The sequence below is a fragment of the Festucalex cinctus genome, chromosome 12 (assembly GCF_051991245.1).
Source record: "Festucalex cinctus isolate MCC-2025b chromosome 12, RoL_Fcin_1.0, whole genome shotgun sequence".
Classification (NCBI taxonomy): Eukaryota; Metazoa; Chordata; class Actinopteri; order Syngnathiformes; family Syngnathidae; genus Festucalex; species Festucalex cinctus.
This window is the reverse complement of record NC_135422.1, coordinates 6,184,298-6,210,392: the sequence shown is the minus strand read 5'-3', so window position 1 is coordinate 6,210,392 and position 26,095 is coordinate 6,184,298. Positions and strand designations below refer to the sequence as shown.

The 26,095-nt window shown below is 38.7% G+C and overlaps 3 protein-coding genes across 4 annotated transcripts in view; 2 read left to right on the top strand and 1 right to left on the bottom strand.

Annotated features, from left to right (window-relative positions):
* Positions 1 to 21,843, top strand: part of eml5 (EMAP like 5) — a 45,862-nt gene extending 24,019 nt beyond the window's left edge. The window contains exons 12-44 of one of the 2 annotated variants that reach the window (XM_077537884.1): positions 377 to 483; positions 574 to 692; positions 775 to 961; positions 1,066 to 1,171; positions 2,502 to 2,595; positions 4,795 to 4,895; positions 5,001 to 5,194; positions 5,277 to 5,388; positions 5,530 to 5,657; positions 6,620 to 6,761; positions 7,326 to 7,478; positions 7,548 to 7,679; positions 7,768 to 7,856; positions 9,552 to 9,728; positions 9,795 to 9,996; positions 10,069 to 10,195; positions 10,381 to 10,395; positions 11,680 to 11,688; positions 11,843 to 11,921; positions 12,175 to 12,304; positions 12,386 to 12,484; positions 13,764 to 13,784; positions 13,871 to 14,044; positions 14,134 to 14,342; positions 14,539 to 14,696; positions 14,797 to 14,911; positions 14,987 to 15,175; positions 16,890 to 17,062; positions 17,158 to 17,320; positions 17,391 to 17,494; positions 17,646 to 17,799; positions 19,006 to 19,106; positions 19,191 to 21,843. In XM_077537884.1, coding sequence (XP_077394010.1) covers positions 377 to 483; positions 574 to 692; positions 775 to 961; positions 1,066 to 1,171; positions 2,502 to 2,595; positions 4,795 to 4,895; positions 5,001 to 5,194; positions 5,277 to 5,388; positions 5,530 to 5,657; positions 6,620 to 6,761; positions 7,326 to 7,478; positions 7,548 to 7,679; positions 7,768 to 7,856; positions 9,552 to 9,728; positions 9,795 to 9,996; positions 10,069 to 10,195; positions 10,381 to 10,395; positions 11,680 to 11,688; positions 11,843 to 11,921; positions 12,175 to 12,304; positions 12,386 to 12,484; positions 13,764 to 13,784; positions 13,871 to 14,044; positions 14,134 to 14,342; positions 14,539 to 14,696; positions 14,797 to 14,911; positions 14,987 to 15,175; positions 16,890 to 17,062; positions 17,158 to 17,320; positions 17,391 to 17,494; positions 17,646 to 17,799; positions 19,006 to 19,106; positions 19,191 to 19,227 — 4,100 coding nt within the window. In that variant the 3' untranslated portion in view covers positions 19,228 to 21,843. Of the gene's footprint in view, positions 1 to 376; positions 484 to 573; positions 693 to 774; positions 962 to 1,065; positions 1,172 to 2,501; positions 2,596 to 4,794; positions 4,896 to 5,000; positions 5,195 to 5,276; positions 5,389 to 5,529; positions 5,658 to 6,619; positions 6,762 to 7,325; positions 7,479 to 7,547; positions 7,680 to 7,767; positions 7,857 to 9,551; positions 9,729 to 9,794; positions 9,997 to 10,068; positions 10,196 to 10,380; positions 10,396 to 11,569; positions 11,689 to 11,842; positions 11,922 to 12,174; positions 12,305 to 12,385; positions 12,485 to 13,763; positions 13,785 to 13,870; positions 14,045 to 14,133; positions 14,343 to 14,538; positions 14,697 to 14,796; positions 14,912 to 14,986; positions 15,176 to 16,889; positions 17,063 to 17,157; positions 17,321 to 17,390; positions 17,495 to 17,645; positions 17,800 to 19,005; positions 19,107 to 19,190 lie in introns of those variants that run through there. The other variant, XR_013287443.1, reaches the window with a different exon arrangement.
* On the bottom strand, positions 21,844 to 23,020 carry isca2 (iron-sulfur cluster assembly 2). The gene is made up of 4 exons (XM_077537897.1): positions 22,880 to 23,020; positions 22,516 to 22,681; positions 22,244 to 22,359; positions 21,844 to 22,168 (listed from the first exon to the last, which is right to left on the bottom strand). Exons 1-4 carry the CDS (start codon positions 22,939 to 22,941, stop codon positions 21,994 to 21,996), a joined length of 519 nt encoding a protein of 172 aa, XP_077394023.1. The 5' UTR covers positions 22,942 to 23,020; the 3' UTR covers positions 21,844 to 21,993.
* Positions 23,021 to 23,832: 812 nt separating this feature from the next.
* On the top strand, positions 23,833 to 26,070 carry LOC144031199 (NPC intracellular cholesterol transporter 2-like). The gene is made up of 5 exons (XM_077538061.1): positions 23,833 to 23,957; positions 24,141 to 24,240; positions 25,033 to 25,140; positions 25,210 to 25,382; positions 25,627 to 26,070. Exons 2-5 carry the CDS (start codon positions 24,162 to 24,164, stop codon positions 25,708 to 25,710), a joined length of 444 nt encoding a protein of 147 aa, XP_077394187.1. The 5' UTR covers positions 23,833 to 23,957; positions 24,141 to 24,161; the 3' UTR covers positions 25,711 to 26,070.
* The last annotated feature ends 25 nt before the right edge of the window (positions 26,071 to 26,095 follow it).

Here is a 26,095-nt window from a genome sequence, read left to right as displayed (position 1 = left end):
CCGTTCAATGTGAATAAAAGTTAGAAAGTATAATTGCATTGTCATTGCCAACTCATTATTTTTCCACAGAGAGAGTGCTCTCTATAATTAAAACACATCCAGACTTTCCTTTTCATTTTCCTAATGGACCTTGTGAGGAGACCCCGCCCCCCCCCCCCCCCCCCCTTAGCTTCAAGTCCAGCTTATTTCCTTTTCTTGGCTCAGCATCAGTCTGCAACATCAGCATCCTGAAACATTTGGCTTTGTTTCTTCTTGTGTTTACTCAAATCACACAACTGCTTTAGTACTTGAGGATTTTGTGAAAAGCAACGCTACTTTTTTTTTTTTTTTTTTTTTTTACCAGCTAGGTATACTCAAACTATGTTTCTGTTTCTAGAGACCTTGGCAGACTCCAACAGCGAAGAGTCAGACTCTGATCAGTCAGATGTGCCTGAGATGGATTCCGAAATCGAGCAGGAGACGCAGCTTACGTATAGAAGACAGGTTGGTGTGTTTGTAACTCGGAGCGCTTTCATTTTGAACGCCCATTGATTTTTATAAAACACACTTGCCCGTGTTTCTGCACGAATTCAGGTTTATAAAGAAGACCTACCTCAGCTCAAAGAGCAGTGCAAAGAGAAAGATCGAGCAATCGCAATGAAGAAGAGAGAGCGAGCACCTGGGAGTGGATTGAAGTTGCACTTTATTCATGGGTGAGCTTTCACTTTAATATATTCAATTAGAAAGAAATGGCGTGATAAATGATCTTTCTCCAAAACATTTTTATTGGTGCAGCTACAGGGGCTATGATTGCAGGAGTAATCTGTTCTATACCCAGACCGGTGAAATCGTCTACCATGTGGCTGCTGTTGGGATCGTGTACAACAGACAGCAGAACACCCAACGTTTCTACATGGGCCACGATGATGACATTCTCTGTCTGGCCATCCACCCCCTCAAGGATTTTGTAGCAACGGGCCAGGTTAGAGATATGCCTGGAGGCTTCCGGATTGCATTGCTTGTCTAGTCTTTACATTCAAATGTAACAAAGAAACTTGTGTTCAAATAATGATTATCACTATCCAGGTTGGACGAGATTCCTCCATCCACATATGGGACACAGAAACATTAAAACCAATGTCTGTGTTGAAGGGTTTCCATCAACTTGGAGTGTGCACTTTGGACTTTTCAGGTAATGGGTCAATATTATCTGAAGGTGAATATCATCCCAAAAAAATCTGAGCGTTTCCATTGTATTAAGTAGATGTTATGCTGTTCGGAATGGACACTTTAAAAAAAAAAATAAATACAAATTAACTGTAAGCAGATATTGTACATGCAAACAGCAAAATATGTCACCTTGCTAAATAGGGATGTAACAATAACGGCAATATCGTGATATTAAAACTGCCATTATATCGTCGTCGTCATGTCACAATATTAAAAGCAGCATCTGTTTAAAAAGTCAGGTTGATTTCCATTTGTGCACTTCTAGCACCCTTCTTTTGGCCAGTTTTTTAGTGCAGTTTAATTTTCACAAGGCATGTTTTGGCCCTTCTATGTTTAAAATGCACGCGAATGGTCAGATGAAGTGGCACGTAATATGCTTGTGAACCGAGTCAATATGTGGAGGAATTCAATGCGTGCTTGCATTAGCAAGTGCCTAAATATTAAGTGTTATTAGAGATTGTAGGTTGTTTATAAGCATTACTGTAATGTACAAAAGTACAATATTTATTTATTTATTTATTTTTACCATATTGTGACCTTTTTTTTTCTTTTTTTTTGTATCTCCTACCTCCCCACAATATCATAAATATTATATCGTGATGTTTGGATATCGTTACATCCCTATTGCTAACAGGGTGGACATTTTTGGCTAATATTAGTATTTAATGAGCACATGGTCGATATTCACCTTGCAACAATGATTCTTTGAGCAAGCTGACTGTGTACTGTTTAACACATATATTTAGTTATACCTAATCAATTGATAGTTCGCTATGACAAAATGGAAACTTTAAGCTTCACAACATCCAACTAGTCACGTAATATGACAATGGTGACGTATAATGTGTATATATTCTGCAGCTATTCACTAGTTCAGCCTCAAGTGAAGAAAGACAAAATGCTGGTGTTACTGAAAACATCACATGTTTCTTAAAGTGGTAGTTAAGTCATAATGACAGGGTGGACATCAATTTTAGGGACACATGCAACATATTCATGATGATTATGAAAGTAAAATAGACAGACGACATGACCCATTTTACAAAATAAAACCATGTAAAAAAATAATAATAATAATAATAATAATTTTCTGTCGTTTAATTAAAACCACTTATTTAGCATACTGTAGCATTGCGATTGTGGGACATACCTAAATCATGAAGGTCCAATAAAAAAAATAAATAAATGTTCCACCAGACTTTCTATATCCTGCTAACAAGGGCCACATTTTAAGACCAACACAGTGGCTTGATGTATCTGCCAATAACACAGGTTTGATTTACACTCTACAGCGGATGGCAAGCGACTGGCCTCAGTGGGCCTGGATGACAATCACACTATTGTGCTTTGGGACTGGAGGAAGGGGGAAAAGCTTTCAGCCATGTGGTGAGTGTGGTCCTGACATTGTGTACGTGATGCGACTATCCGCAAAACTGAAAGAGCTCTGACAGTCCTTTGTGTTATTTTCTAAGATTATTGGAGCTTCTTCTCTTTAAATATGGACATTAATAAACGTGGATTAAATTGGAGCCACTTTGCAGCGCATGGATGACAGTGTGATTCATGTTTCACAGAGGGAAGAAAGGGAATTGCCTTTTAGATTAAGAGGCTGCTCCACTGCGACATTTAAGCCTGCCAAGGTTTGAATAGTTAGAGTATGCCCCAAGGCTCCAACTGTATCCATAATGAATGAGAATTACTTCCAATGCCCGTCTTCTTGCGAGCATGATATGCCAGATTTTATTTTGACACGGAGACCATATTTTCTAGGTACCACAACGTTATATAATAGAAATAGAAAAAAAAAAGAAGCTACATTTAAAAATTGTAACACAGAATCACTGATAGTAATTTGTGGAAAATGGATGCCTTAATAGAATACAATTACGTAACCACAGTGCGAGAAATATGTATCTGTAAAAAATCCACATCTCAAAATAACTGTTTTTTTTTTTTCTCTCTCGCTCTCTTTCTTTGTTGCTCGGCCCACTTGATTTTCATATTTAGTCTCAACTCAATTTAAACTGACCCTGACGCGTTTGGAGCACTGCGTGTTGTTTGCTCTTCTGTTTCTCCAACTGAAAGTGCAGAGACAGCTTGGAGCACCACTAATCTGCTTTTCAGACCTTGGTGGGTGCTGTGCAATGCAATTGTGAGGAAAAGGGCCTGAGAGAAGTCTTCAGCTGGGAGGCAAAGAGTGGGCGTGAGAAGATGAGGCTTCATGGTGTAAAGGGAAGAAAATGGGCAAGGAATGGGAGTGTACTTTTTTTACTTCAGCATTGGACACAAATGTGTTCAATTAATCTAGCCATCAGATTTATGTACCGCTTTTCGTCACACCTATGGACACTTTCAGTGTTCAAAGTCATTTTTGTCATGGGCCACATCGTCACTTACTTTGAAAGCCTATACTGTACCATTCGCAACGCAGCAGACACGTCTACGTCAAAATTTAGCAGTAATAAATGTAAGAATAATGCATATATTTGTGGAGACTGGGGTAAAGTTGTATTTTACAATTTAAAAATGTGCAGAATTTCACAAGTTACTTAATGTTAAAGAATAGATAGCTCTTAATATGAAAACAAAAATGCACTGAACTGTCACCAACATCTGCAATTATGCCATCTAGTGGCAGGAAAATGACCTCAACACAAATCAATATCACACTCGTTTTTTCCAGTGCAGTACATCTTTTTAATTTTAACTTAATTCAATGAATTATTATGAAATTACTGTATCAATGACTAAAAGATGCAGTTTCCACTTTTGTTAACAAGAGTATGAAAACTGTTTTTAAAAAAATGTTTTTATTGTACATTTAAAACAGATATAAAATTTATGATTAATCGTGAGTTAACTATTGAAGTCACGTGATTAACTCATTCACTCGCAGCCATTTTCGCTCCCAGCTGTTTTAATAGATTTTCACCGATTTTTTTCAAGCCCCACAGAAAATTGTGTTCTTGTGCTATAAAGACATGGAACCTACCAAAATAAAGATTAGAGTCTCATCTTTCATTAGGTAAAAAGGTACATTTCTATCTGTTTCTGTTTTTCAGCAATTAACATTAGAATATAGCTAAGTTTCATCATTATTCACAAATCTGTTTAGAATTGTGGGGAAACAGCTTGTTTTCAACATGACCCTGGTTGATCTCTCATACTCTGCTGCCACCTACTGGCCGTTTTTGTCATTACTACCATCGCTTCACCCGTTCTCTGCAGTTCAGAGGCTGTATCAAAGCCTTCTGTATGCTCTAGCATAAAAAATAAAAATAAAAAAAAAGTATAAATGCGTCTTTGGGACACAACATTTAAAATAGAACGTATTTATATGTTTTTGAGTTAATTGTAAAAGGTCTTTAAATGAAGTCTGTTTGTGGCTTTACAGAGCGCCCTCTCCAATTTTAGTGCCACGTTTGCCTGTCCTGTCAACAGGATTACACAAAATTAAGGCAGTCATTTCCATAAAACCTGAAGGAGGGCTGGAGGTTGGGATGAGGAAGAACACATTTTGTGTAATGCAGAATTTGGAACACATCCAGTTGCCTTCATTAATAATAAATATTGTTGTGTTTTCAGTGGAAGCAAAGACAAGATCTTTGTCGTGAAAATAAATCCCTACCTGCCCGACAAGCTCATCACCGCCGGTGTAAAACATATGAAGTTTTGGCATAAAGCTGGTAAGAGCTGTTCAGCTTATTAAAGCTGACAAGCGGCCATGATAACAAGCTGAAGTCTGGCTTCCAAGCGATGCATCACACTGTGTCTACTCTTCACTCTCTCAGGTGGTGGGCTAATTGGACGCAAGGGCAGCATGGGCAAGACGGAGACTATGATGTGTGCCGTCTACGGGTGGTCGGAGGAGATGGTCTTCTCGGGCACGTGCACTGGTGACATTTGCATCTGGAGGGACATGTTCTTGATGAAGACCGTCAAAGCCCACGACGGCCCCGTTTTCAGCATGCATGCTCTCGAAAAGGTAATTTCATTGCAAATTAGAACAATTTCAAATCATAACTGGCCCGTTAATAATCCTTCTGGTCATTACGCTATCTCTGCAGGGATTTGTGACCGGAGGGAAGGATGGTATAGTCGCCCTCTGGGATGACACATTTGAAAGATGCCTCAAGACCTACGCCATCAAGAGGGCAGTCTTGGCTCCGGGCTCCAAGGGTAATTTGGTCATCTTGCACCAGATATGTTGTGCATCTGTTCGCTCCAAATACACGGAGAACATTCAATGGTTCTAGCTAGGAATTCCTCATGGGGCCTGGTTCAAGCATGACTTCTTGTTTTATTTTCATGACTCTGTAGGCTTGCTTTTGGAAGACAACCCATCCATACGTGCCATATCTCTAGGCCACGGCCACATTCTTGTGGGAACTAAGAATGGAGAGATTTTGGAGGTGGACAAAAGTGGCCCCATTACTCTGCTGGTCCAGGTGAGATGGCAAAACTAAGAATATTTTTCGAAAGATTTATCCATTAAATAGCATTTATCGGGGGTCACCTAACTTTTGAAAACTGAGAGCAAATTTTTTTTGCTGCTGATTAACTCATTCACTCCCAGCCATTTTCACTGAAGCAACCCCCTTTTCTGTTTTACTGGATTTTGACTGATTTTGCAAGGCCCACAGAATATTGTATTGCTATAAAAATATGGAACCTACCAAAAGAAAGATTAGAGTCTCTTCTTTCATTGGGGGGAAAAAAAATATTTTTGTATCTGTTTCTGTTTTGCAGCAATTAACATTAGAATACAGCTCAGTTTCATCATTATTCACAAACCTGTTTAAAACACTGGGGAAAAGAGCGTGTTGCAACATGGCCCTGATCTCTTATAATCTTCTGCCACCTGCTGTCCATTTTTTGTAATAACTACCTTTGCTTTAACAGCCTCTTCAGGTCAGAGGCTGCATCAAAGCCTTCAATATGCTCTAGCATAAAAAAAAATATTTTGACCACTACCTGAAATAAATTGAACCTCACAGTATGTCACATTAAGTTTCATCATTATTCACAAATCTGTTTTAAACAGTGGGGGAAAGAGCTATGTTGCAACATGGCCCTGGTTGATCTCATACTCTGCTACCAACTGCTGGCCGTTTTTGTAATAACTACTATTGCTTCAACCATTCTCTTCAGTTCAGAGGCTGTAGCAAAGCCTCTTTTATGCTCTAGCATAAAAAAAAAAAAACAACAACAACAACACATAAAAAACGTATAAATACGTCTTTGGGAGCATGGTACTATTTAAAATGAATGTATTTATATGTTTTTGGGAGCAAATGAGTTAAAATGACTAATCAAATTAATTTGATTTATTGCCCAGCCCTACCTCAGAGTAGATTATATTGTGCCGTACATCTAAAAATACTCAACTACACTTTGTTACGTCATGCAGGGTCACATGGAAGGTGAAGTCTGGGGCCTTGCCACCCACCCCCATCTCCCTCTGTGCGCCACTGTCAGTGATGACAGAACACTGCGCATATGGGACCTTTCCCCCAGTCACTGCATGTTGGCAGTGCGCAAGCTCAGGAAAGGTGAGTCACCAAATGATGATAGTAAAATATTTCCTCTCTTGTGGACCAATGCGTTTATCCTGACTGTGAGTAGATCGGTCCCAGGCCATTAAAGCTGATATCAACCTTAAACATTTTTTGACAATATGTTATATGTGAGCTCACTAGTCTAAACGTGTCATTCTGATTAATATTATATAATAATTAATATTCGTGGAAAATGATTTATGCAGCAAAATCCAGCCGATATTATCCATCTTAGGAGCTATTTTGCCACTAGCTGTTGACTGAAGGTGATATCAGTGTTGCTCAGGCAACGGCCAATCACAGCTCACCTGTTTTCTGAAGCTGAGCTGTGATTGGTTGTTACCTGAGCAACTGTGATGTCATTTTGACTCGACAGCAAGTAGCAAAATGGCCGCCTTTTATATTGATTAAAAACTGCTGGATTTTTCTGCTTAACTTATATTTCACCCACGAACCAGAATACTATATTTAGACAACTGGGGCTGCATAGAAAATATTATTAAAAACATTTTTTGGGGGCGGGGGGTTGGCTTCCTCTTCAACAAACACCCTCCACAGGTGGCCGCTGCTGCTGCTTCTCCCCTGATGGCAAAGCCTTGGCAGTCGGTCTAAACGACGGCAGCTTTCTCATTGTGAATGCAGACACCTTGGAGGACCTTGTGTCCTTCCACCACCGCAAGGACATCATCACAGACATCAAATTCTCTCCAGGTTTGTGGCTCCCTTGACACTGACAAGCTCAGGTTTTGAAAGCACGACTGGATGTTTCCTTCTGCTCAGGTTCTGGCAAGTACCTTGCGGTGGCGTCCGGAGACACATTTGTGGATGTTTACAACATAATGAGCAGCAAACGTGTTGGAGTGTGCAAAGGATGCCTCAACTCTATCACCCACTTGGATTGGGACAGGAGAGGTGAACATCCTTTATACTGTAGCTAATCCTTGTGTTAACGCTCAATAACTGCCAAACGCGGTGGCCCTGTGGACTCTTTAATTCACAGGGAAACTACTCCAAGTCAATACCAGTGCCAAAGAGCAGTTTTTCTTCGAGGCGCCTCGTGGCAAGAGGCAGACCATCCCTGCTACAGAGGTAAGTTAAGGAAGGTGGAAGAAAGTGTAATAAATAAAGAAATGAATCCATCCATCCATTTTCTGTAGCACTCATCCTCATTATGGTCTCAGGTGAGCTGGAGTCTATCTAACCTGACTTTCGGCGAGAAGACATTGGACTAGTCGTTGGCCAGTTGCAGAGCACATATAGATAAACAACCATTCACAACATGTATGTTTTTGGAATGTGGCAGGAGGTCAAGAGTACCTGGAGTACCAAGCCTCTTGCGCAATCTCAGCTGGGATAGGCTTCAGCTCACCTGTGACCCAACACAGCAAAAATTGAAGCGTTAAATTATTAGGGTTAGATTTTTGAGAGTTCATTTTTAACTCCTGAACTGTCATTTTAACATTTTCAGTTAAACCGTGTCCAGGCAGTAGGTGTGAGTGAGTTAGCTAGCTAGCTAGCTAGCTAGCAGCACTTGGCCATGTTGAGAAAGACGAGTCAGTGTAATTTCTTCTTCTACTTCTGATGACGATGATGGTGGTAATGATGAAAAAAACACATTTTACCACATTGTCATAATTTTGCAACCTGTGTTTGAGGATTGATTGGCTATTGGTTGAATGTGTTATTTTGAAGTCAGTGACCTGTTATAAGTGGTTGAATAGTTGTTTTTTTTCTTTTTAATTACAAATGTGGTGTCTTATTTTATAGAAGGTAGTAACATTGGAAAGAATTGGGAGTTGAAATTGACACTGTAGTTTTTGTTTTTTTTACTCTCTACCAATGTTAAATATTTAGTTTTTAACATTTCTCTTGTTAATGAAAGCAACTTGTTTTGAGTGTTAAAGTACAACACTACATGGTGTAATATTTTAACAATACACGTGAATGTAGTGTAAAATTAACTTGGCTATAGTGTTAAATTTCAACTACCATCCGTTTTAACTCCCTCTCAGTGTAAACAATAATAATAAAATAAAATAACACTTTAAAATGTGTTGTTTAAGCTATATTTAGTGTGGACCAATAAAGACACTTTTGAAATGTTAAATTCAAGCTAACCAAAACAAACGAAAAAACTAAAAAAAAAAATACAATAAAATAAAATAAAAAAGTTTTATAAAAAACGAAAGCTAACTAAAACTACATTTTATGTTTAAAAACTAACTATAATTATAGCAAAAATGTCCTTCGTTTTAGTCTTTGGTAATTAGTTTTATGCATGAGCCTGTGGCGATGATTTTAATTGTGATTTTATGTACTGTAGATTTATTTCGATATTAACCGGAATAAGGATGTCTGAAAGTGTGTCACAGAAGTGATGTCATCAAGCAACAGCCAATAGAAAAGCATCTTCAGGTGACTTCGCTCCCAAGCTGTTTTTAAATATTGCGCACAATACACGTTTTTTTTTAAACTAATTCTGAAACTACGTAAAATAAAACTAAGCATTTATTATTTATTAAATAACTAAAACTAACTGAACCACCCTAAAAAAGAATTAAAATGAACTAAATTTAAAAAACAAAACTCAAAACGAAATGAAAATTCCAAAACTAGAATAGTTGAACTATAGGTGTTGAATTAACGCTGCCGATTTTGCTGTGTCGTGAGGATAAACGGTAAATAAAATGAACTGATGGATGAACTTAGTCTCAAACAGCAAAAAGTCCAGTTGCCTCTGAAGCAGAACATAATGTAATTCATACATTTATCTACGTGTCTTAGGTGGAGAAGGTTGACTGGAGTTCGTGGACGTGCGTTCTCGGCACGTCTGTCGAGGGCATCTTGCCTGTGATCAGCGAGGTCACGGAGGTGACCTCCGCTTGCCTTAGCAATGACAAGAAAGTGCTCGCCACAGGAGACGATTTAGGATACATCAAATTGTTCAGATACCCTGTCAAGGTAAGAGAGGCTGCTCGACATACGGAATTCACTGGATCACGTCGATGAAAGCTGTTTCTCTCCTAGGGCAAGTATGCGAAGTTCAAACGCTACGTGGCTCACAGCACGCATGTCACAAACGTGCGGTGGAGCCATGAGGACAGCCTATTGGTGACGGCTGGCGGGGGGGACACGTGCCTCATGATCTGGGCTCATGAGCCCGAGACTCACAGGGAGCTCAGACAGTGTGACAGCGAGGAGTCAGACATTGAGAGCGAGGATGATGGAGGTATGAGAGCAGCTTTTCCGGGGTATGTCCCCCGCTGCCGCTATTATCGATATCGCTCTTGTTTTTTGTCAGGTTATGACAGTGATGTGACAAAGGAGAATGAGATCAACTATACCATTAAAGCCTTATCCACCAACATGCGCCCCATGACTGGTGTAAAACCCCACCTGCAACTGAAAGAGCCTTCTGTGGATGAGAGGTATTCTTTTGTGAAACTGTGGAATATTATTTCTTGCATCAATGAGACCTAACATCTTTTTTTCATATCTAAAGCTCCAGCTCTATACTTACCCTTTTAAAATAACTTGCACCTTATCTGCTCTTCTTTCTTGTAATGGCTGCATTCTGTCATTGTCCTGCTTCCTTCTTTAATTCCATCTGAAGACAAGGTGTGGTCAGGTAAGATCTTATGTTTTATGTTTGGGGAAATTGCATACAAGATAAAGGCTCAGTAGTGTTGTTGACACACAGCCTACCGTAAACAGACAAGTTCAAGGGTCATTATCCATCTTGAGATGAACATTAACTCATTTGCTCCCAAAAACGTATAAATACGTTCTATTTTAAATATTACCATGGTCCTAAAGACGTATTTATACGTTTTTTTTTTTGTTTTTTAATGCTAGAGCATACAGAAGGCTTTGATGCAGCCTCTGAACTGAAGAGAACGCTTGAAGCAATGGCAGTTATTACGAAAACGGCCAGCAGGTGGCAGCAGAGTATAAGAGATCAACCAGGGCCATGTGGCAACAAGCTGTTTTCCCCACTGTTTTAAACAGATTTGTGAATAATGATGAAACTTACCTGTATTCGAATGTTAATTGCTGCAAAACTGAAACAGATAGAAACATATTTTTTTTCCTGATGAAAGAAGAGACTAATCTGTCTTTTGGTAGGTTCCATGTTTTGTTTTTTAGCAATAGAACACAATATAATGTGGGCCTTGCAAAATCATTGAAAATCCCGTAAAACAACTGGGGGCGAAGGGGGTTGCTTAAGTGAAAATTGGCTGGGAGTGAATGAGTTAAAGTGGAAGTCAACCTTAAACATTTCTTGACATAATATGTTATATATGACCTCACCAGTCTAAACATGACATTCTGATTAATATTACATTTGTGGAATATGAGTTATGAAGTAATATCCAGTCATTGTGTGAACCAAATATACATCCTGAATAATATATCCTAAATATATAATATATGTCAGTTATAAATGTAGCAGTGATGAACAGGCCCTTGCTCCCCCTTTTTCTAGGCAAATCCTTCAAATGATCATCAAACTTTGACTCAATGTTACACCCTGTTTCGGATAGGGACTCATTTGGGTGCATTCCCGAGTAAGAGTTTGTCAAATTATGAATCCTGGAATTCAAACCAACCCCCCCAAAAATAACAAATTGTGCTGCTTTTTGGGAATACAAATTTATTGAAAATCTTCTATGGAAGAGCTGAAATGGTGTATATAAACTGTAACCATAAAGGAGATTCCACAAGGCAGCAGAAGTCCTTGAAATGGACTTTGGTTGTCATGGTTACAGTCTGGTGCTGACTTCTCTATTTTATGTCCTCAGTGGCTGAGGTGTTGTTGACGTGCATATCCAGTGAACAGCGTCAGTGAGTACTATATGAAACATTTTGAGTAATTCTTGTTGTTTTTTTCTTTGCTCTTGCTACCATGCAGAGGTTCACGGTAAGCGAATTATGTTTACACATGTGCGTAGAACAATTAAACACACAGCTGGTTACAATTATACCACTTGTGTTAACCGATCACTACCAGATTCTAAACAATGTATTTTTTATGCGACGATAAGCAGCCTTTGTAACACAGCTGTTTGTTTCAGACCTCCTGTTAGCAGAGCCCTGCCACAGCCCGAGAAGCTGCAGACCAACAACGTCGGCAAAAAGAAGAGACCCATCGACGTAAGAGTAACTTCACTCGAAACGTATCATTACGGACGCTATAAAAAAAATAATTCTGGTTTGTTTCGAACAACAAAATGATTAAAAATGTTCTTATGTGGCGTGATTTCATTTGAAGACTTGTGTTCAGCTCAGACAACCCTCCTTGCCAACGCTCTTAATCGAATGATGATTTCAGAGCTGTGGACGTCTTTGTTGTCATGACAACCACTTTTCTGATTTTTCTGACTGCCTGCTCTGACTTTCTCCATAGGATCTGGTGTTGGAGCTGGTGTTCGGTTACCGTGGCAATGACTGCCGCAATAACGTGCATTACCTGAACGAGGGGGCGGACATCATTTACCACACAGCCTCGGTCGGCATCGTGCTCAACTTGACCACCTGTGGGTTTTTACACGGGGATGTCATTTTACGTGACACTGTAAGCCAGATGTACTGTAACTATACAGTAAATTCTCTTTCAGCCTGCCAAAGTTTCTATGTTGAACACAGTGATGACATTCTGTGCCTGACAATCAATCAACATCCAAAATTCCCCAACGTGGTGGCAACTGGCCAAGTAGGTATGTTTGTGAGACGACGGCCTCTTGCGTCTGCAGTTGCTTGTTCCTCTTTCCCTTTTTCTCTATTGCAGGGGTCAGCAACCTTTCCTGTCGAAAGAGCCATTTTAGGCCGAATAAATTACACAAAATCTGTCTGGAGCCACAAAACATTTAATCATTGTGATGAAGGAAACAGTGTGCTCATGTCAGTCTAATTAGAGCTAATTGCAACTGCACCATAACAGAAAATTATGCAGCATCCAAGATGTAGAGATTCATTTTCTTCTACCTTTGGTCTGTCTTTTTTATTGTTATACTTTTTTATTATTATTTTTCATGTTTTGTTTTTCATACATTTTTAGTTTTTCCACCTTTCTGTCAAATTTCTGACATTTTTAGCAATTTTATGGACTTAATACATGAATTTTCTGTTTCTTTGTTTGTTTTTCTACCTTTTTTTGGACATGTTCTGACTTTTTTGCTATCAATTTTTATGGTAACTTTTGAACATTTTGTTTCCTGCCTTTTCTGAAATCGATTTTCTGACTATTTTGGCAACTTTGTTGACATTTTATGGTAATTTTCAGGTTTTCTTTTGTACGTGGAAATTTTATAGTTACTTTTTACTTTTTAAACTTTTTCGTTTCTGCTTTTTTTTATTCATTCTTTTTTTTTTTTTGCTATTTCATGGACATTTTATGGTAATTTTATGCTTGTCCTCATCCATTTTGGACATTTTATGGTCACTTTTTGGGCATTTTAAAGGTAGTTTTTAAAACTTTTTCTTCTACCTTTCATCTCTCTTTCCCTCACAACTTATTTGGACTCTTGATGTTTTTTTTTTAGTATTTAATTATTATTTTATCGAAATAATCAATTTAAAAGAATATTTGATCTACATATATAGAAAATTACTATATATATATATATATATATATATATATATATATATATATATATATATATATATATATATATATATATATATATATATAATTTAAAATTTATTATTATTATTATTTATTAAAAAAGAAAATCCCTGTATTTTATTTATTTATTTATTTATTTTTATTTAAGAGATCCACATGATACCTTCAGAGCCATAGGTTGCAGACCCCTGCTTTATTGTATCAAGTAGCCACTCCCCCTCCCTAAAGCTTTCTTAGTAGAGTCTGCTTACAAAAATTACCTCATCAAATGAACTTATTTTCACCTATACCCAAGTGCTACTGAGTGCCTTTTGAAAAAAATTTCAATCATATCTTAATCAGTCTAAACAACTTTTCTGTTTTTTTTTTAGGTGACACTGGTGACATGTCAGGTAAATAAGTATTAAAAAAAAATCCCTAAAGGTTTGGAAAAAATCGTTCACATTCTCATGCTGTTGACGCCGTCTTGCTCCCTCAGCCACATCTCCGTCTATTCACGTGTGGGACGCCATGACCAAGCAGACGTTATCGGTGCTGCGCTGTTTCCACTCGGGTGGCGTGTGCTCTGTCAGCTTCAGTGCCACAGGGAAGCTCCTCCTGTCTGTGGGCCTGGACCCGGAACACACCGTCACCATCTGGAAGTGGCAGGAAGGTACAAGCTGATCTCACACGGGGACGTCTTTAGACAATCTCTCTCACTCGCACGGACCTCAGATCACCTCCCGGGTTTTCGTCTTGCAGGTGCCAAAGTGGCCTGTCGGATCGGCCACACGCAGAGGATCTTTGTGGCCGAGTTCCGTCCCGACTCGGACACTCATTTTGTCTCTGTGGGGATCAAGCATGTCCGCTTCTGGACGCTGGCAGGTCGAGCTTTGCTCAGCAAGAAAGGAGTGCTGAGCTCCATCGAGGACGCCCGCATGCAGACCATGCTCTCCGTCGCTTTTGGAGCGGTAAGTGGCTTCAGATCCTCGTCAGTCAGCATGAAGTTGGCTTGCTGTTAATCTTAACAATTGTTTTTTTTTTTTTTTTTAAATGCTGCTTTTGCTACATTTATTTTTCTCAGATGAAATGCTGCGGAACAGTTTGTGCATTGCTTGCTCTGCTGTCTTAGACCACTAGATTAGTGCAGATTTGTTTTCTTTTCAGAATAACTTGACATTTACAGGTACCATAAGTGGGGATGTATGTGTGTGGAAAGATCACATTCTTATAAGGATAGTGGCCAAAGCTCACACGGGCCCCGTGTTCACCATGTACACAACGTTGCGAGATGGCCTCATTGTCACTGGAGGCAAGGAAAGGCCGTAAGTTTACACGTCCTTGTTTCACATTTTTCACGAGTTTGTTAATTCATCATAACACTATGGAAGATTTCATAAAAACATTCCGTGCTTTCTTCAACAGGTCAAAAGAAGGCGGAGCTCTCAAGCTCTGGGATCAGGAGTTGAAACGCTGCCGAGCCTTTCGATTAGAAACTGGACAGGTCATTGACTGTGTGCGTTCTGTATGCAGAGGAAAGGTAGCTATGAAAATCATAAAGCTTGATAATGTCATTCAACCACTGGAAATCATTTTTTGCTCTTGGTTGTATCAGGGTAAAATCCTGGTTGGAACCAGGAACGCAGAGATCATCGAGGTCGGGGAGAAGAATGCAGCTTGCAACATTTTGGTGAACGGTCACATGGACGGGCCCATTTGGGGACTGGGGACACATCCAACCAGAGACGTGTTTCTGTCTGCTGCAGAGGATGGCACAGTTCGACTGTGGGACATTCCGGAGAAGGTCAGTCCTGGCATTCATTGGGCTGTCGTATGGATTCATAGAAATATTTTTTTCTCTCATTTTTTAGATAAATTTAGTTCATAAAATAAGGAGATAAAGAATGGTAGAGCTCGGACTCACAGCCATAATTCCGATTCCCTCATAGTGTTGACGGCAGTGAATTATTTCCAGCTGGATTGGAAACTTCCACTTCTTTTTAGTTTTAAAGGCAGGGTCTTCCGTTTTCATTCAGGAAAATGCACTATATAAATACAGGATGTATACTCATGAACTTCTCATTCTACACCTCTGGGCTTCTGTTAATGTGTGGTGGTGATTTTTTTTCCCTCTACCCCCACCACCCCAGCCTGTATTTTGCCATTTTGTGTTTGTTTTGTCAACAGCGGGACGTTCCTGTGTAGCGTCCGTGCACAAACAGTTGTTTACCCCTCCAGCCAATCGAACGGCGGGGGGGGCGTGCCACTCACTGTAGGCATACGGGGCCCTGTCAGTGACAGCTGAGGGCGGTCAGATGCAGGGGGCGTGAACGTTGAGCTCGTGTGGGGTGAGCCATGGGAGGGGTCCATTTTGAATTGTTTACAAACAGAAACGGTCAAAACTCCGGACCACACCTTTAAAATGGCTTACTTGACTATAATAAACCATGTGATAGAAGTGTGGTTGGTTATGTAGAGTTCTGGTTGCTTATTGCGCGTTTTGGTGCTTTAAATAGCAAATCCTTGTTGTGGCAGATGCTGCATGCTAAACTAGCGAGCTCGCTGAGGAGACGGTCCCATCGTTTGTTGTAGTGAGAGACAGCAGCAAACTAAAGACTGCTTCCATTTCTTGTACTTTTTTTTGTAGATTTTGGTACATTACTGCCCCCTTCTGAAATGGAGTTTGTGTGACAATATCAACAATTAGTGTGATGATTAAGGAACGAAGATTTTGTGTGCAAGTCCGAGCTCCAATTTTAATATATCGTCGCTGCTATGTGAAAAACACGTTTTTTGTTTTTTTTTTGGTTTTTTTTTTTTTTTTGTCTGCATTCAATTCTATCCCCAAAACATCTATCATTTTCTTGACCGCTTATTCCTCAAGGGTCGCGGGTGGTGCTGGAGCCTATCTCATCTGGCTTTGGGCAGTAGGCGGGGTACACCCTGAACTGGTTGCCAGCCAATCGCAGGGCACACAGAGACGAACTCCCTAAAACATAAAAATAAAAATAAAAATTGAGCACTTTGTAGTCCAAAAAATGTTATTAAAAAAAAAAAAAGGAAAAAAAAAAAGAAAAAAAAAAAAGAAAAAAAAAAAAAGAAAATGATTTAATGTTTTGTTTTGTTTTGTTTTTATGGCGGCTCAAACCAGGTTTCATTCGATTTTGATCAGATTTAAATTTAACATGTTTAGATAAAATTTTCATTTGATGCGCTTAAAGATATCAAATTAATTCTGGACAAAATATTAACTTTTTACTGCTCAAAATAGCTCAATGAGTCAAGTATCCCTTTAACTATAATCATGCCATGCCTGTTCCTTTTGATCAAATATCAATGGATTGATCTATTCTGAATTTAGTAGGACCTTATTCTAGCAAAGAAGTTCCTAAATTTAGCTGACTGTCCTTTCAAAAGGTGACAAAAGTTGAGCCTTGGTGGAGGTCAGTGCTTGCAGGGTGCTCTTGTCCAAATCATAATGACTGACTGGAGCTGTACTTTTACTTCCGGGTCAACAGAAGATGCTGAATAAGGTGAACTTGGGTCACCCGGCATGCACCATCAGCTACAGTCCTGAGGGAGACATGGTGGCCATTGGCATGAAGAATGGCGAGTTCATCATCCTGCTGGTTGCGTCTCTCAAAATCTGGGGCAAGAAACGGGATCGCCGCTCCTCTATACAGGATATTAGGTGAGAATGGTAGACAAAAGTGGGTTAGCTTAACTGTGTCAAATACCACTCTGCACACAGTTGATATTTGTGAGAACACCACTGTTCCGTTTTAGGTTCAGTCCAAATTCGCGCTACCTGGCCGTCGGCTCTTGCGAAAGCGCCGTCGACTTCTACGACCTGTCGCTCGGGCCGCAGTTAAACCGTATCAACTGTTGCCGGGACATCCCCAGCTTCGTCATGCAGATGGACTTCTCTGCAGACAGCATGTACATCCAGGTGCGGAGCCCTCAGGAATCCGTCCCGGGCCCATTCCCATCTAATCCTCCTTGGGGTTTTTTTCAATCAGGTGTCCACTGGTGCTTACAAGCGGCTGGTGTACGAGGTGCCGTCGGGGAAGCAGGTCACGGAACAGTCCCACATTGACAGGATTACCTGGGCCACCTGGACTAGGTCAGATGAGAAGCACAACACAGTAATCTCCTAAATATTTGTGGTTCACTATTAACAAATTCCTCTTTTACTTTTTTTTTTTTTCATCTGGAATCCATCCGCCATATGTTTTTTTTTTTTGTGGTCTCTCTCCCTCCATCACTGTGTCCAGCGTCCTCGGGGACGAGGTGGTCGGCATCTGGTCACGGAACACAGACAAGGCAGACGTCACCTGCGCCTGCGTGTCCCACTCAGGCCTTAACGTCGTCACAGGCGATGACTTTGGAATGGTCAAGCTCTTTGACTTCCCTTGTCCAGACAAGTTTGTAAGTACCACTACAGTAGGTCTTCTCAAATAGGGGTTCGAACGGGGAACGTGTTTTTTGTTTGTTTTGCCGTGCTAGGATAAAGTGTAATTGCACATCCACGACAGTAGGTGGCAGTGGCAGTCGGAAGAGTGCGTGAGGATTATTAGCACCTCTTCAGATGCGTTCTGAAAACAATTTTAGAGATATATGAGATTAAAACAGATGGCTATTTGTAAATACCATATATGATATATTATATATTTTTTTTAAGTTACCGGTAATAATGTTTTTTTTTATTTAATTATTATTATTTTATTTAAAAATAATAATTAATACAAGTGTTTAAAATTTTATGGCTTGTTTTAAATTTATTAACATAATAAATGTAATTAATTAATTGAAATACTGTAATTCATTTTCATTTTATTTAACTATATTTATTTACCAAAATTGGGCAAAATAAAAATTTTAAAAAACGTGCATAAATTGGTGTATTTTATTATTATAAATTGACCATTTACAATAAAATACCTTTTTATTACTATTTAAAAAAATAATAGTGTCAGAAATAATAATAACAATAATAATACATATAATATGTTCTTTTTGTTGTTTATAAGTTAATTTTGTTTTGATTTTTAATTTAAGTAATTAAAACTAGTGTTTAAAATTTTATGGCTTGTTTTTTATTTATTTATTAACATAATAAATGTAGTTAATTAAGATGTGTTTAACTCATTCTCATTTTTTTAACTATAACTATTTTACCAACATTTGGTAAAATTAAAATTACAAACATGCGTAAATTGGTTTATTTTATTATAAATTGACCATTTACAATAAAATAACTTACCTATTTAAAAAAATAATAATACTAACAGTAATAATAATAATAATAATAATAATAATAATAATTATTATTATTATTATTATTATTATTATTATTATTATTAAGTCAAATTTAGGTGGGAAAAAAAACGCGTGGTGGGTGGGATTAAAGAAAGGAGAAGGTGGTATGTGACTACTGGGCCATACTTGGCCCACCCATGCTATACTGACATCACTATTGTTTGGTATCATTATTTAAGCATGATATACGGGAAGATATGTAAAATATATGTTTATGGACATTGTATTTTGATGGCCAATATTGGTAACCAGACATTCTTAGATTACTTAGAAATTGGCTATATTCCATTTCCATGCCATTTTTTCAACTTTCAGGCAAAACACAAACGCTTTTTGGGCCATTCAGCTCACTTGACAAATATTCGCATCACAAATGGAGACCGCTTCGTGGTGAGCGCTGGTGGAGATGACAGAAGGTATGACTTCAAATCGCATCATAATTCGCATATGTAGCCCTTTAACAATGAAACGTCAACATTGTCTCATGTGTACTTTTGTAGCCTCTTTGTGTGGAGGTGCGTCCACGCCCCCCACTGAAGGTCACATCCTGACCACCTCGCCTGTCGCCTCCCGGCGTGTCTTTCCAGTCAAGCGTAAAGGATGCATTTAAAAGAGCAGGAGGAGGCCTGGCAGGCCCGACGTGGGGAAGAAGTGCGGCGCTAACTTACTGCCTCAAAATTTGGTGCATGCACACGTGCGCATCATGGTGTGAATTGTGAACAAAGGTGGCGTGCATTCAGACCTACTCACATCATTATTGAAAATAGAATTGTTCATTTTAGATGTGCGGATAAACCAAGGCAGTGGTCCCCAACCACTGGGTCGTGTACTGGGACCGGTTTGTGTCACATTTGATTTAAAAGAAGAAGAGAGGGGGAGAAAAAAAAAAAAGAAGTTCTCGTTCATAAGCCTGAAAACTGAGGAGCCTACAACTTCCAAAATACAGCTGTTTAAAAAGTCTACACACCCCTGTTCAAGAGGCAGGTTTTCGTGATGTGAAAAATAGACCAAGATAAATCATTTGGAAAAAAAAAATATAGCACAATAATGATGAAATGACGAAAACTGTAGTCAGGGAGGTTGTCAAGAGCCTGACAGCAACATTGAAGTAGCTTCAGGAATTTCTGGCACGTACTGGCTGTTAAGTGCATGTGACAACAATCTCCCATTTTCATATGTCTGGGTGGCCTTACAATACAAAAGAAGAAGGGGAAAAAAGGTGCAATTCCAAAAGGTATGTTCAGTGCGACCAGAGACATTTTTAGTGGTGGCAGAGTGCAGACTTCCATTTCAGAAGTATAAATGTTGATTGGTCAATTCTGAATGCAGCCAAATCCCCAGTTATAAGAGGGGTGCAAACTTTTGCAACCACTTATTTTTTTTATTTTATTATTTTTTTTTTTAATACTTCCCTCTAATTTTTCCCCCAATTAAAGTTGTACAGGTTAGAAGTTGCATCATAAAAATCTGGCATCGAACAGGGGTGTGTAAACTTTTCATAACACTGCAATATTAATCAGAATATCACGTTTAGACGAGTGGGGGCACACACCACATATTAGTGCAAAGAAAAATTTGGACTTGACTTCCACTAAAAAAGTGCTGAAGCATTCCCACATATGTTATTGTGATTTTTATTCTCCACACTTTTTTGCCACGTAACAACTCCTACATAAGACTTCCAATTTACCCTGTTCAAATTTCAACTAGCTTCAAAAATTCACGCCTCCCCGGATATATCGTCTGATTCCACATTACTTACAGTATTTGCACAATTTAACATTTAATATAAACTTTTCCCCATTCATTTTTAATAAACTTTTTCTTAGTATCACTTTTCACGCCCACTTCCATACATATAACTTATCATTATTACCAGGTGTCTGATACTACTCGGTGGCACAGTTGGTAAAGTCCATTGCCCAGTAACCAGGAGGTCATAATTTCATAATTTATCTCTCAATATACTTCATAAACATTCAAAATCTTAGCATTCAGCTTTCAGCATTCCCACGCAATTTCTCCAGAAATTGCACTTAGTCTAGTTGTTAGTTACAACGATGACATTGAGCATAATGTTGAGTTACAGTAATTATGAATTTGTTGTTGTTTCTTTGCCGGTCCGTCAAAATATCGCGTAATGCAAAACTTGTCCGTGCCGCAAAAAAATAAATAAAAAAATGTTGGGGACCGCTGATTTAAAGGGATGCATTACTTTTGTGGGATGAGTATTCCTGTCCCACAATTGAAGGCCTATCGTTTACTGACAATGCCATTAAAAAAAATAAAATAAAAAAAATACTTGTAGCAAACTCGATTAGCCTTAATGTAAGTGTTATGAGTTGTTTTCTTTTTTTGTATTTTCATTTTGGATCATCATTTGTATGTTGTTTCTTTTTACTGGTAATTCCAAATCGTGTGGCCTTCCTCCTGAATGTAACATCCACTGTTATGTTCTGGATGTCAGCATGCCAAAGCAGACTATGCACTGTACACCCGACCCTGTCACTGTGTGGTTCATTTTCTGTGCTTGTGTTGTGTTGTGGTGCTGGTGGTTGTTGTTGTTGACTGGTCAATCCCACTCATGACTTGTTAATGAGTGCAGATGTGTTCGTGTTTGTTCGTGGGTGTGCATGGAAGACGATCCGTCGAGAACACCCTCCCCATAAAAAAAAAAATAGCTGTAACTTGATGTTCCAATGCACCCTAAAATATTTCACTCACTTTACAGTGCGCTGCTACAATGTATTATTGTCATATTTCCATCAATATGAAGGGTGTAAATTAGCGTTTTGTGTTATTGGACATATTACTTAAATGGAATGTTTTATCGGAAAGGGAAAAAAAAAAGTGCAAAAATATTTTGCTCCTTTTAAGACTATATAGATATACATAATATATATACAGTATATATAAAAATACTACATATTTTGATTTATACCAGTGTAAATATCATTTGTAGATATTCTTTTTGTATATTTTTGTGGGATGTTTCATAAAGTCTGCTTTAATATTAAGTACAAAAAAAAAAATGAACAGGGGTTCTAACCTGTGAGTGTATGATGTTATGATGTGTGCAAATAGAAAATTTATTTAACCAATGTGATCAAACTATTGGTGCTGAATTATTATTAAAAAAAAAAAAATCCTGAATGCTCTGGCCTTTTATTTTATGTATGTATTTTTTTTACATAAACAAAAACAGCTATTATGTTACTCCAAACCTCTTCTGTCTTTCATACAATGTCCAACCTGTGGCATGTACTTTGCACATGTGACACAGACCACCAGAGCCATGCGTTTTTAAAGTTTGACAGAGAAGGAGCTGCCACAGGAGCAGCCATGATCCGCTTGGGGATTCTTGAGCACCTGGAAGGTGGCGCGGATAAGTTCTTGGCTGTAATCCACCGTGGCTCCTCTCACAAACTCCAGGCTGTCCTGGTCCACGATGATGCCCACTCCGTCCTGCTCGAACACACTGAGAGCACACAGACACAGACAGATTGTGTTTAGAGAGAGTTCAATGACGTGACAAGAAAGGACATTGCTGTACCTGTCATCTTCAGACTTTTTCGAATCAAATGAAAACTTGTACTGAAAGCCGGAGCAGCCTCCCCCTTCCACACGTATTCTCAGGTACTCTCCTTTCTCCATGATCTCACCAAGTCTCTGAAATAAAGCAGCCATGAGATTTAATATCAATGGGCTGTGAAACTATACAGCAAAGTCTCGACAGCCGGTTGCCATGGTAACAAAAGCCACCCTTGCTATTGGCCCATATTCCAAGAGTAGAAATGCAGTTTTTGGTGCACAATCGCTGCTCACCTTGACACACGACTCAGTGAGGACGACATGTGCATCCAATTCTGACCTCTGCCGGTTTGTAGCGTCGCTGAAAGGTCGCAGACTCACAGTGGAAATGGGCTGAGGGCTGCGGAGAGGCCGATGAACGCGTTGTCTCGCCGCAATGTTACCGACAAGCGCAGAAGCCCTGCAAAGCATCAATGTTAGTGTTGAATACGATGTCGTGTGTGACAATCACGCGATGATCTCCGGACTCGGCGAGTTTGCGAACGTCAATGACGTTCAAAAGTTAAAATTCCACATATCGCATTTTATAAATGTAGGCTGTATAGGGAAAAAAAAACATGCCGTGATGTCATCGAGGTAGACAAAATCGCAATTTTACCTGGCAAGGCTTAATACTTTCGACTTTGACGCAGATATCATCGCTTGTACCAGTGGTGACATCTTCCATAACAAACAATAAAGGAAGTCCCGCCCCGTGTAGGCGGAAGGACACGATTGGCCAATGCCCTGGTCATTCTAAACGAATGTTGCATTTCCTAAAAGTGGGAAATTGGAGCGATTCATCCTCCGAACATGAAAAGTGCATTTGAACGACACTTTCAAGTTGGTAAATAAGCTAATTAGAGCCTACATCCGCAATCTTTGGACTTTTCTTGTTGTTTCCAAATTCAACAGTAGCAACCAATGTCAATTAACTCAACTCAACTCAACTCAACTTTATTTATAAAGCGATTTAAGAACAGGCGTTGCTGTATACAAAGTGCTGTACATAAACATCAGTTTTGCAGTAAACAAGAAGAAAGCAAACATGTTGAAGTGCGAATACAGTTTTTTTTTTTTTTTTTTTTTTTTTTTTTTTTTTTTTACAAGTAAATGCATTTTACATCAGTGAATAAATAAGAAGTAGTGAATAAAGAGCTAAATAAATACACAAATAAGTACACTAAACATCGAACTCATACAAACCACAAAACACCAAGAACATGGATGGATTCAGTTCTCGTTGTTGTTTACATTCGCCTTGAACGTTTTAGGTTGTGACAGTTTTCATATCTTCCTTGAATGCAGCAGCACACTCGGATGAGTCCAATGCGTTCAAATGATTGGTTCAGGTACCTGCCTATCATTTAGAGTGCGTTCATATTAATCATACCTTAGTTTTGTCTGTCAGGCACATCCTTTTAACCTTATCTTCCCTCTGTCATTACTAAGCCACAATAAAATATTTTTATCTACCGTCATTTAATTTAGGCATACATTTTATAGAGTTGTTTCTACTGCGTTCTTACTTTTTTTTATGTTATTCCACAAAGGCGTATCCTGTCAGACGAAATTTTGGGCAATACTAATTTGACTGGGCGTGACGTTTGTCTCGTGATATGAGGAAATAAAACGTGCTGGGCGGTTGTTTGTTACGCTAAATCATTCTTGAAGCCGCTTGGGAAACTTCGGGAAGGGTACTGATTATTGATTTAGTTTTGATTATAATTCTGAAATAGCTGTAAAAATGCCGTGTCAGTGAATTAATTGATCTGTGACCTCCTTTTGGTTGACGAGAACTCAATCAGGTCACAGATTGAACGCTATGTGTCGTGATACCGGTTGTATTTTCTGATCAAGTCTTGACTATTTGTTCCTAGGTCGTGTAAGGGGGCAGAAACATGGATTTTAAAGCTGCCGTCTTTTTGCTCTGTTTAATGGGGCTCACCTGTGCTGTACCAGTCAAATACGTGGACTGTGGTAAGTCACAACTGTTCAACTATCACACTGTCAACTTTTATTCACTTTATTTTAATGTTCATGCATGCTATTGTAAATGAAGCTCTATGTGACTGTTGGAAAATTCAGAAAAAAAATGAAGGAAAATATTGTAGAATATTTGTGTATAATTTGACCTCTGGCAGTGACACATACACACGAGGTAGTTATTCACGATATGTTTTTTTTTTAATTATTATTATTGTACTATGATATTGTTTATAAATAAATAAAGGGGGAGGGGAGGGGGGGGGATTTCTCTTGTCATATATATTTTTTTTGAAAATTTAAACTAATGGGTCAGTTTGACCTGCAATATAAACGCCGAGTTAATTAATCAATTAATGAATTTGTTGGGATAGGAAACGGTTAAATGAATGAATGGAACAACTTGAAATATTACAGGATTCTCAATAATGTAAACGTGTGAAATTTCACTATAAACATATCTTTTTTTCAATTATTTGTACCTCAACTTTAGGTAACACTCCTTGTGCATGGGTACACTTTACACTAGGTATTCTAAAATTAACAATTTACTTTTTTGATTTGTTTGTTTGTTTGACATGAACTTTTAATAAGAATAAATCTGAGCCACAATATAAAAGGGTTAATCAATTAACCAAATGCACGGGGCAGCAAAATGAATGCAACAAATTGAAATATTGTTATAGGACTCCTTGATAAATAAATGCTCAGCATGCAGAATGAAAGAATGGAGGATATTTCCAATTTTTAAGATTAAGGTTTGTTTTTTTTCTCTCTTATCTTCAGGCTCGTCTTCAGGCAAGGTGATCATTGTGGACATTACTCCTTGTCCCGTTCAGCCTTGCCAGCTGCATAAAGGACAGTCCTACAGTGTCAACGTGACTTTCAGCAGCAGTGAGTGCTCCTTATTGATTTTGAATGTCTCCTCTCAGTGTTATCTTCATTTTTGTTTGTCTTCTGCAGCTGTGCAAAGCAAGACGAGCAAAGCCGTGGTCCACGGTGTCATCGCCGGAGTTCCTGTCCCCTTCCCGATTCCCATCGAAGACGGCTGCAAGTCTGGAATCCAGTGTCCCATCCAGAAGCAGAAGAGCTATCACTATTTGAACCAGCTTCCAGTCAAGATGCAGTATCCTGCGGTAAGCTAACATTTAGCGGCACACTGGAGTATTCTTCTGTGTAGTACAGCACCAAAAAAAAAAAAAAAATCCATAAATTGGGAGCAATATAAACCCTGAACCTGTTTAGTACCTTTTTTTTTCTGACCGTGTACATTCTGTGATTGTTTTAGACGCGGAAGCCACATGTCACTTTCACTTCCCTTCACTTTTGAAAACTGGCTTTAAAGGTCACCTTTTTCACTTCTTTTTGTTCAACTTTCAGATAAAACTGGTAGTGGAGTGGGAACTGCGAGATGACGCCGAAGAAGATCTGTTCTGCATCAAGTTCCCGGTGGAAATTGTTTGAGCCAAGTGAGCTGCACAGCTTTTTTTTTTTTTTAAAAGGGAATATTGACCAGCAAAAACTAAATGTAAATGATTCTACATACAAGCATTTGTTTTACTCACTCTGCAGACTGATTTTTAGAATGCATATTTTTGCCACAATTTGATTGCACCACACCAGTGTTTGACACGTTGCAGACTAAATGTTTGTGTTTGCAAATCTTGATTCAGTCGCTACATTGTCCTAATGGCTGCTAAGTAGTCTGAATTTACACAACAAACATTTCTAACTGTTCAAACTTTTGTAATTTCTTACTGTCTTTGTGCTGTTTAGAACATGAAAACTATAAATGTAATGAAAATAAAGAATTCTCAATGTGAATTTGACTGGAAAATGCAGGAAAAAA